Consider the following 11,285-nt stretch of genomic DNA (forward strand, 5'->3'; position numbering starts at 1 on the left):
TTGTGGACCATCCAGGACACCCAAAATGTATCGGCAGTGCGAATGTTCCCGTTGAACGTCTTGAACTAACTTAACCTCACAATGATTTAGCCATGAATCTTCACTATTTGAAAGAGCGCTAAGCCATGCCCCGAACAGAAAAATATATATATTTTAATGGCCTCAAAATAGCTTGCAGTTGTGTGTTGCAGCCACAAGGTGGCAGCAAAGCGCTACCAATGTCAAAATGAAACTACTCAACTCACTTCAGCATACGTCTTTGACACTATGATGCCACGAGATGAAGCCAGAGCAATAAGTTTGAGCAAATAGACAAAACTGTGGATATGCCGTATTCTTTAAAAAAAATGTAGTTCCGACCAAAAGAATAGAAATATGCGAAAATTGGAACAAAACACTTGCTTGCACCCGCAGCCTGAGCCTACCTTGGTAAGTTTCCGTCGGTCCCTCCATGTCGAGCTCCTTCAGGACCGCCGCTGATGGGGGCAGGATGGTGACGACGGGGGCCACAGCAGGTGGAATCTCATCGGGCCGGAATCCCCGGCGAATCAACTTCAGGTGGACGGCCTGACCCGTGTGGCGGAGGACTTCCACGGCCTGTTGGTTGGTTCTTTGATATTCCCAGGAAAAATGTGCCATGAATTGTTAATTCCTCAAAATTATGCAAATCCACAGACTGAATGGATTCATTGCTCCCTATCGATGGCTCACATACTGTAAAACATTTCCCACATAACATATATTGTTAATATTAGTGATAGTAATTCGCGTTGACCTTTTTAAGGGTTGGGGTGGAGGGGCTAAATGATTGCAGCACTCGCAAAAGGTGAATGAGTCACCAGATTGATATTGAAAAACAAAAAAATCATTTAACTCCAAGCAGGGTCCGACATGAAGCCATTTTTGGTGGTACCAAGTTGTGGTAAAAAAAAAAGCGTTACAATGTGGCTCTATGCATTTGCGCCGTCCAATTGAGGCTCATTTGAGCCCCAGAAAATGGCTTCTTCAAACAAAATGACTGTTTACTTCCAGGCAGGTTACTGCATATTTTTCATGACATATACACGTACATCTAATTTCCTGTCAATCAGTGGAAATGTTGTCAGGGGCTACTTGTACACCCACAAACAACAACGTGGGCGAAAAATTAAGATTTGTCACCCTCCTTGTGGGCCCCCAAAAGGCCAGTTATGATTCGGTCGGTTTAACAATAAACACAGCAATTCGAAGAAAGCCTTGGTGCCTGCTCAGGTACTTACAGCCACTATCTGGTCTCCCACGTGAATACGACCGTCTTGATCTACAGCGCTGTCTTTTGTGATGCTCTTGACGAAAATACCGGAGGGCTCTGAGAAAACGAAGGACAGAAATAGTTTTACCCCTCCCATATGGTTTCAACTTATTCCGATAAAATGTCCCAAAAGTACTGTACGGTATTGTTAAGCTACAATTTTCTGCAACGGGTCAGTTTTGGTTCAATCAATACTGCTCACCTGCATTTTTATCCCCGACATAACCGGCAATTGTGATCCCCAGCCCCTGTGTGTTCTTGATGAGGCTCACATCAAACGCGCCTTCTTCTTCTTCTTCTTCTTCTTTCTCCTCGCCCTGTGAAAAGGGTTGGGCAATTTTAGCACAGGGGCGTGGCCGCGCGATACGGACGCCAATGCTGCTCTCCGACGGACGCCGACCTTGTCCGCGGGGTGCGACGCCGGCGTGGACGCGGAGACGGAGGGGTTCTCGTCCACGTGGCCCCGAGTGATGACCAGCTTCACCCGGTTGCCGCACTGCCGCAGCACCTGCGCCACCTGCTCGCTGCCCATCCCGTACAGGTCAGTGTCCCCGATCCTTAAGATGTGGTCGCCGCTTCTCAAGCGGCCGTCCTTCAGGCCCAAGAATGTGTAAAAGATCAATTAGGGAATCACCGTAGACCAGGCACGGGCAAAGTATTTATTTATTTATTCATTCGTTTATTTGTTTATTTATTTTTAGATGAGGAATAAAAAAAAAAAAATCATCCAATACATTTTTTTAAAATTGTGTATGGAAAATATGTGGAAGAGTTAATTTTGATCATAAAATAAATGATTCTAATTTTAGCATTGTAATACAATAATAATGCATTTTTTATTGCAATGAATGAACCACAATTATTTTATAAACTAAAGACATGCTAGGTCTGCATAACCATGTGTTTATTTTACATATGTATCTTTTTTTTTCAATAAACGCACAAACCAATTATCTTCCGAGATGAGTTTATGAAAAATTAATGACAATTGATTAATTTTATGGATTAAAAAATGCTCAAAAAACAAGAGTTACAATTCTCATGTTGAATGTAATTGCATATTTTATGATTTTTGTGCATTTTATTTTTAAAAATAGTTCAGTTAACTGATTACACTGGTCAACAAATTTTTCCGTCGTATGTTAAGCCAGAGTTGCGTGTAGATGTTTCTGGATGACATTTTTTTTGTAACTCTGACCTCATTTTTTGGGTTTGAATAATAATAATTATTTTTTTATTCCAATTGAGGCTCATCTGAGCCCCAGAAAATATCTAACAAAAACAAAATATCTAAGATGGTAATATATCGGGGTTAAGCTCAGCAACAGGTGGATTTTTCTTCTGAAACATCATAGCTATAAATTAAAACGCATGGTAAAATCAGTATTGTGCAAGCTTTTATAGGTTAAACTGAAAAACAAAAAAAAATCTCAAATTTTTCATATACAGAAGACTTGCGATTGTAAATGTAATTCAGCTTTGAATCAAGCGCCATCACCTGGTCGGCGATGCCTCCAGGAAGGATCGTTTTCACAATCACGCCGGTTGTCTTCCCTCCAACGATACCAAAACCCAGGCCGGTACCATCGTTGACCAGCTCGATCGTCTCCACATGCTGCCACTAGATCACAACGGATACTTTCAAAACCAACGTTAGCGCGAAGCAGCTTTGTACATTTCAGTGCTCCTGCCACCTTGAAACCAAATTGGTTAGCGAGTCTCGTGTGCCAGAGGGTGTGTGGGACATGGCGGCACTTACCAGCTGAGGTATGGGTCCCCGGGCCACGATGAGCTGCACCCTCTCAGATGCTCTCTGTAGGATACCGATAGCCTGCTGGTGGGTGACCGTCTGGTCCAGGGGCTGGCCGTTGATGGCCAAAATCTGGTCGGCTTCCTTCAACTTGCCATCGCTGCAGTGGAGGAAAATAAAACTCATGTCGCGGTGTCCTCTATACCAAATGAAACCGGAGTGGGGAACCACTGGCGATATTTGGCTCACAAGAGATGCGTCGTAACAGTTTTTGGGTTTCATGGCCAGTCATCAAACTCGGTCACTACTTCCATTTCATGGCCTAAAAAAGCCTGGCTGCACTTTTTTTGTGGAACCATGCTCCACCCACGTTTGTTTTGCAATCCGGCGTCACATTTCAGTTTTGTCCACGTTGGAGAAAAGTCGGCATTGGAAGAGGACACCCGGAAAAGGCCAAATTGATTCTAAAATGGCCGCCACTTTCCCGGCACGGGTTCTTGAGGCTTTTTTTTGTGGCCCGACCTATGATCAACGTGTCAAAATCAAATTTCATGTTGCTGATGGAAACGATGTCAGAGTGTATCGGTTGTGAAGACTTGACTGCATTCGCATACCTGTGAGCCACACTTCCCGCTTGGATCTCCTGGATGAAGATGCCGAGCTCCCCTCGGTTCTCGCTCTTCAAGCCCACCACGCTGAATCCCAGACCTCCCGACGCTGGCTTCTGCAAGTCCACGTATGCCACGTAGCGGCCCTGCGGCGCATACGTTTTGTCCACATTTCAGCATCCCTATCAAAACTTATGTAGCCACTTTGGCCCGGGTTCATCTTTGTCGAATCGTTTGCAGGACATGGACATTATCCAGAGTCACTTTCCGTAGACTGTTTAGTCTTCGGAAGTCTGCTCGTGTGGCTTGCCTTTGAATTCCATCGAGCATAAACGAAACGGATTTAAATCAAAAGATGGTGCTTTCTACCTGCGCCATTGTCTGAATAATCTGATCCAGTTGATCGCATGTGGGTTTGCTATCGCAGATGTCCGAAGGTGCCACATGGCTGCCGTTGTGTTGCGCTTCTGTGATGCGATCACCCCCGCCCTGTGAGGAACACACACACACACACACACACGCACACGCACACGCACACACACACACACACACACACACACACACACACACACACACATAACTTTGTTGCGTCTCCAATCCAAAGCGATTTAATGCCGCCATCTACTGGCATCCGCTTGACATTACAGTTATGTCAACGCTTGAATTGGACAGACAAGCCGGTCCTCCTTCCCCAGCTGCCAATTGAAAAATAGACTTATTAATCGGTGTGATGTCAGAAAACAGTGCCCGGTTGTGAAATATAAACGTCCACAACACTGAACGAGTTAAACAGCGTGATGGCGTTGCTGTCTGGATGCTTGGCGAGTGCTATGATCTTCCAATCCAGTATTCCGCATCCCGAGGCTCGTTATCCTCTATGATGAGCCGCATCAAAAGCCGCATAATCCTTCAGAAGATTATGGCTGCTTTTCCCACAATGGCTCTAAGACTCCAAATATAATATTTCTATTATCGTCGCGGGCCATCTGGATGACTCAGTGTGCTTCTTTTTAATGACTGCTGTGACAGATGAACTGAAATAATGTTGGCTGTGTATGCCTAGTACATAAAAAAATGTTTATTCCCCAACAAAAGGATCTCATACACATAGCGTTTTTTTTTTCAGTCCTTGGCCTGAAGTGGACATTGGTCTGAATCACTTATTCCATGCTAACAAGTGCTTCATGTAAGCTTCAAAAACATATCTGACGAATGTTCATAAAATACAACATGAATTTCCTTCCTCACAAGAAAATGGTCGCCCACCCTTGTTTAAAGCCATTTGTGTGTCATTTACCCGACTACCAGAGTGCTGCGAGCTACTTGAAAATACCTCACCGGCCTGGCCGACGTTAGCGTAGCATGCTGCTAAAATGCATGCGCTTTGTTGGACGGGCTAACTAAGAGGATTAAAGTTCCAGTCTGGTTCTTGCATATCTAACCAATTGTTTCCGCCCCACTTCACACACAACCAGCGGCCTCTTCTTTTTCTTTTTTTTTTTCTGTTGCCATAGCTACGCGGGCTGACCGAGGCCCGATGGATTGCTTTTCAAGTGTTACTTTGAAGGAATCTAAACAGCGCAGCTCTTTGCTCATCTCATCTGAGAAGCTGGCCCACCCTCTCGCCTCCCACTGCATTGCTCGCATATTTTCATTCGGCTTCCTGCGGCCCCCTTAAAGAACTCTTTTCTTGCTACGATAATGTTCAGCTCTCGATAGCGTCGACGTTGTGACTTGTGTAAGATAAGCATGCGCCACTCAGATCAACAATTGCTCAAGGAGGATAAAGCGTTCTCTTCTTTTCTCTTTGGCCGTGTAATGAAGCATGAAGCAGTGGCGTGGGTGGGGGGTGGGGGGTGATGGGGTTGGTGCCCCCCCCCCCACCTTGTATAAATTGCATATAAAATACTAGTTTGTGGCCAAGAAACACATTGCAGTCTTCTACCTGCTGGCTGGAGCTAGGTCGGCACCCCCCCCCACCCCTCAAAAGTCCCACATCCCAAACGGAGCCTGTCACCTGCTCTTTGAGCTGCTGCACGGACTTTTGCAAGGCCAGGATCTGGTGGAAGAGGGGGCTCTGGAGCACCGACTTGAGCAGGCTGAGCTTCTCCTCGGTGGGCACCTCCCCCCGCTCCTTCAGCTTGGCCTGGAGCCGCTCCACCGCCTGCAAGGCACGCTGTGTGTCTGAGAGCCGCCCGTCGCATATTTCAGTGACGGGCCGGGAGAGAAAGAGGACACAACACGGGCGCATTGCGTTTACTCATTTGGGGGACAGGAATAGCAATTTGCCCTGTTGAAATGATAACATCACAAAAGACAATCGCGGTTCTGAAATTCACTCGGATTTGGAGATGCAATTAATAAATCGACGACGAATTGATTGCACTGGTCAACACTGATTTTGGCATCAAAAAAGATTTTTTAGGTTGCTGAATTGGAAAACGACATTTTTTTCCGCTTTGGCTCAAATTTATTAGGTATTCTATAGTTGTTTTTTTAAACAAAGTAGTAGCAAATTATGATACTGCGCGTCCGTACGGTTTTTCCTTTCATTTTTGGCGCGACAGTGTGAAAGACGGCAGTCGAGAGCAGAGCCTTCTACTGGATCGGCAAATCATGTTTCATGTGAAAATCAAGCAAAAATTCTGAAAATGAGGAAATCCTAGCAGTCAACAAATGCAAAAACGGGCAACGTGAAATCACAAACGCGACTCTTTGTAACGATTAAAGTTCATTTCTTAAATTGTCAATGCATGTTAATTAGCTATCAGTTCGTTGTTAAAAATATCTATCGCTCAAAAATTAGAGCCAATAAAAAAAAAAAGGGATGTCATTTTCGCATTCAGCAGCCCAAAACTACCCAGAAACGATTCAAATATATTTGGCACTCAATTTTTTGGGGGTCAATGTTATCAAATTAATCTCTAAATACTTTGTAACTTGATGAGTCGTTTAGAGACCTTGTTTATTTAAAATTGTCCAGATTTTTTGGCTTTCAGCTGCTCAAAAGTAAATCTGCTCTCGTCATCCACGAAACCAGACTAATTATCATTGTGTTGAATCAAATTGTGATCAAAACATGTTTTATCAACATTTTTCTCGATTTTTACAGATCAGTTGCTGAATCATCAATTTTACAGTATTTTCTGCACTTAGATTTTGAAATAATGCCCTCAGCTTGAATATAGGGGGAGAAAAAACTTCTAAACTTTTTTTTTTTTTTTTTGCCAATTCATCGATGAATCTCCAAAATAATCAACAGCTTGTTAAAACTTAGTTGCTACCTTACTTGTAAGAAAACTTCTTGCTTGCAACATTAGGCAGAAAAAAAAAGATCAAGCCATTCATGCAGTTGTTGGCTCGAGTCACTATTCAGGTTTTCAGTCACTCTTCTTGCCGTCAGTTTTATAGATACGGATGAGCCCTGTTTACAAAATGGACCTCGGCTGGAGTCCCTATTCAGTCCCTGTTGGCCACTCGTGTGTTTTTCTTTTCAACATGAGGAAAAACAACAACGTTTCCAATGCTATTGTACCCATTGGCAAAATGGTGGAGGAAATGAAACAAATCTTGTGTGTGTCTGCCAGAGCCGGCGAAAGCGCCTCATTGGCAACGCTCCACTGTCATGTGGACAGAAAATGAAGCAATTTCCCGCGCTCGCCCACTGTGACCGTCACCTAAAGGGGCATGCGCGGGGTCTCAAGTGAGGATTTGTTGTTGTTTGAACAAAGGCTGTCGACAGCACCCCGGCGTCAGCATGTTTATCCTCTCTTCGGGAACCAGACAGGTAATCCTATTCGAAACACATCCAATTGGCCGCGCTCGAGTGGGCGGACAAAAGGTTCGAGTGAGAAGGACGGCAGTCGTGCGACCGCATTGTGTTCATGCTGACGTTAACGTTTGACAAATGGAAGTCAACGCTTAACGGTTAGGATCATCATTTTGCCGCGCAATGACTCCATGGAGTGCATTAGGCTTCCATTAAGAACAATATCGACTCACCCATTGTTTCAATCATTTTAACAGCTCCGGCCGGGCGGGATTTCTGCCCATTAAAAGCAATTTCACACTCGATCCGCTCGTCAAGGCCTGCAAAGCAAAACGGAACGTTAGCGGCGACAATGGAAGAAGTTTTTGGTCGAGGGCGCGACATAGGCATTGGGAGGTGGAACTCTTCATTGGGTCATTAACTGGAAGAGACATTGAGGAGTCACTGATGACTCTATTCTGTCTATATGTGAGCAGTAGCAAAGCCCAGAGTCGCCGTTCATACAGTTGTTGGTTGGTCCTCGTTCGTGTAACACATTGACTGGAGTCTCTGATTGTGCAATTGTCCGCTTTATTGCCCTTTTCCTGTGTATGAAACAGACATCGGCTGGAGTGCCTGTAACTACAGTCGTTGGCCAGCTCTATCCCTCTTTTCACAGTACTGTATACGGCACACAATTACATCAGACCCGTCCCCAGACTTCAGACTTAAAGGGTGTGGGGGATGGGCAATTATTATTAATACCCTACAGCAGGGGTGTCAAACACATTTTAGTCAGAAGCCACGTTTTAGTTACCGTTTCCCTTGAGAGGCTGTTATGACTGAACCCATATAAAGAAGTCAAGGGTAACCGTTCATTCAACTGTCCTTTAAAGTCACTGGAATGAGGGGTTTGGCAACAAAGAAAATGCTTCCAATTTCGCTCGTATTTATTATGTATAAGAATATGAATTTTGGTACAGATTTTAGCAAGCATCATGAAAGTTGACATGTTTGATTTGCTTTCGCAGGCCACATAAAATGATGTGGGAGGTCAGATCTGGCTCCCGGGCCTTGAGTTTGACACCTGTGTTTTAGTGGATGAATTTAAGTGCATCCGTTAAGATGTAAATTTTTATTTAGTTGACTCTTTTAGAGTGTAGATGTTTCATTGTAGATTTCAGAGTACTCTACAAGTTTTAGTTCCGAGCCATTGCTTTTGATTGGATTACGTCATTGTAACTCGATTATACGAACATTGTTTGCTGATGTAATCGGTAATATCGTGGCCGTGTGCAATATGCGCTGGCATAACGGCCAACATGGTTCAACGGGAGTCTTCAGCAGAAATTAAAAAAAAAGAAAAAAAGGAAAACAAATTTCATCTTCATTTTAGATGTCCACAGGGTTTGTGGCTCCCTTGGTTTCTTTTATGAAACAGATTCAAATGGCCAAAAGTTGCCAACACGAATGTAATAAGTCCATTCTCACTTGTACCAGAGGCAGACTAAACCGATAATGTACGAACGCGAAACGTTGCCTAACATCCGAAAACTGTGATCAGTCTTCAACAATATATGTGTCTACCGATGCGCACATGACCCCGTCTGATAAGATTACATAGTCCCGGTTTTATGGGTTTAGCCTTTTCTTCTCCATACACTACTGATGCTTACTATAGGTCTCTTAATCAGGAAAACAATTTGTACATAAATTACAAAATATTGTGGTGATTGTCGTGACCTTTTTTGAGGTTGATGTGAGCATACGTAGAAATGTCCACATACATTTTGGTGACATTAAGTGACGTACGCTATTTTTTTCTCACGCTTATGTTGAGTTATACGGTGTCCCGTGTGCCAATCTACCAGTGTCCTCGGTTCACGTTATTTACAAATACATACATATTTTTAAAGCCATATGATGCCACATTACACAATGCCACGCAATAAAAAAATTTAAGATTCACTTTGAAAAACTCGTTCACGCTAACATTGAAGCATCGATTCCCGCATAGGCCTGTACACCAAACATAATTTTCAAGCAGAATGTGGTAGGCTGTTGTTGGCCATCAATCAAAACATTTTTCCCCTTTATATTCTTAATGTCGAATTGATAAATCACTCAACATTATTTTAAAACCGCTCCTAGGATGGGGGTGAAAAAAGGTTTCTTTTTGTAGACCTGTGCCACAAGTGGGGTGAGAATGACCCCGTACGGCCCACCCGTGGGGTATGAATCACAGGAATGATGTCAATGTATTATCCAGTATGCCATATACTGTAATATGCGGCGCTGTACTTTTCTCCATGTTGTTTCACACGATTTGTTTAATGGGAATAATGACGTGAAACAAACACTGATGACACGTGAGTATGACAACCTAACAATGATCCATCGAGGACCGTTTACTCATTAGCTCGCTGCAGGCACTGGAGTGAAGTCCGAAAGACGACGTTTGGTACTTTTCTTCTTGTTTTCTAAATAAACGGTGACGGACGCGGCCGTGTGTGCGACAATCAACGTTTACTCAGCTCCAATGTTGCAGAGTAAGCGAAGACAATCCGCTTTTCTCGACTCCTCCTCCTTTTCCCTCCTCCTCCTCCCCCGGGCCAGAGTCTCATCCGATCCGTGGCGAGAAAAGCAACAGGCTGCCGTGTAAACAAAACTCGGGACTAACTTTGATTGCATTACCGCTACAGAGCTATGAAACCGAGCAAAAACACTTGACACAATCAGAGTAAAAGCGCACTTGAAACTCAATTCGTCGTGTTGTCGGATCAACTCTCGGCGTCGTCAGAGCGAAAGCCGCATTCGGAAATGCGTATTTTGGAGATAAACCACCACATATCTACTTACATGGATATTCGCTTCCCCGCGGACGGTCTCCGACGCGAGCACGTATAGTCCCTCGGCTAACGGCTCACTGACCCGGGTTTAATAAACAAAGGGGGCGTAGCGTAACCCGATCCTGCTGCGGTCGCTTAGCGAAGAGAGAGACACGCTCCGGCAGGGGCGGAGGGCTGAGTCTCTGGGGTTAAGGCTCCCCCTGGTGGCGGCGTTTGCTCCCTGCAAAGCCTGCCGTGATGCGCCTTGACTTCCGACTTTGATTCGTTTCGTGGCTGCGCTCGGAACTCAAAAATACTCGTTTCTCAAACCATCTTCTCAGAATTCCTCTTAGAAATGAATGGAATTGCCATGACTCTATTCATTCTATTGGCCACCCCCGCAAAACAACCATTTTTTATATTTGTGTATTTGAATGAAGAAAGATAAAACACACACCAATGACATGATCCAACAGAATTTAAAGCAGATGCAATTAAATGATATACAGTGTTTCGAGTCATGGCCACCTACAGGAAGTATGACATAGACAGGCGGATAAATGTATTTTTCCCCAATATTGTCTTTTTCCTTTTCATTACATTTTTTTAATCATATTTTGTCGAATATTTTAATAATTTGATCCATTTTTTGTTCAATATTTTTGTAATATTTTGCACATTATTGCTTTATGTGTTTAAAATCCAACTTAAATATGTGCTGGTGTGATTCTAATTATGCTTATGAAAAGATTCCTGTCATGATGTGGAGAAGAAATGGAAACAACAAATTCGTTCTGTAATAAAGCAAAAACTTGCATTTCCATGCCATTAAAACCCCCAAATCCAAATGTCACACAACCACAACCAAATTGTCACCGCCGTCAATTTTGAAGGCAATTTGCGACGCCTTCGATAATGGCTTACTTAGTATCACCGATATCAGCGAAACGACATCCGTCTTTTGCACCCGAATGACTTATTCCTCGCGATCTCCTCTCTGGGAGGACAACTAGCAGTTAAGTGCATGAAGTCATATGATGCAATAAAGACGTGCCCCCGA

General features: G+C 43.8%; 1 protein-coding gene across 1 annotated transcript in view; it reads right to left on the reverse strand.

Annotated features, from left to right (window-relative positions):
• mpdz (multiple PDZ domain crumbs cell polarity complex component) overlaps positions 1-10,358 on the reverse strand; it is a 40,985-nt gene extending 30,627 nt beyond the window's left edge. Inside the window, exons 1-11 of the mRNA XM_019877430.1 lie at positions 10,257-10,358; positions 7,652-7,738; positions 5,667-5,833; positions 4,019-4,138; positions 3,656-3,795; positions 3,051-3,201; positions 2,790-2,912; positions 1,692-1,883; positions 1,494-1,608; positions 1,252-1,348; positions 403-610 (exon numbers count right to left, since the gene is read on the reverse strand). Of these exons, the coding sequence (XP_019732989.1) occupies positions 403-610; positions 1,252-1,348; positions 1,494-1,608; positions 1,692-1,883; positions 2,790-2,912; positions 3,051-3,201; positions 3,656-3,795; positions 4,019-4,138; positions 5,667-5,833; positions 7,652-7,667 (1,329 nt within the window). The 5' untranslated portion in view covers positions 7,668-7,738; positions 10,257-10,358. The remainder of the gene's footprint in view (positions 1-402; positions 611-1,251; positions 1,349-1,493; positions 1,609-1,691; positions 1,884-2,789; positions 2,913-3,050; positions 3,202-3,655; positions 3,796-4,018; positions 4,139-5,666; positions 5,834-7,651; positions 7,739-10,256) is intronic.
• Between the last annotated feature and the right edge of the window lie 927 nt (positions 10,359-11,285).

Source organism: Hippocampus comes, unplaced genomic scaffold (genome assembly GCF_001891065.2).
Source record: "Hippocampus comes isolate QL1 unplaced genomic scaffold, H_comes_QL1_v1.1 scaffold143, whole genome shotgun sequence".
In the NCBI taxonomy this organism is placed as follows: domain Eukaryota; kingdom Metazoa; phylum Chordata; class Actinopteri; order Syngnathiformes; family Syngnathidae; genus Hippocampus; species Hippocampus comes.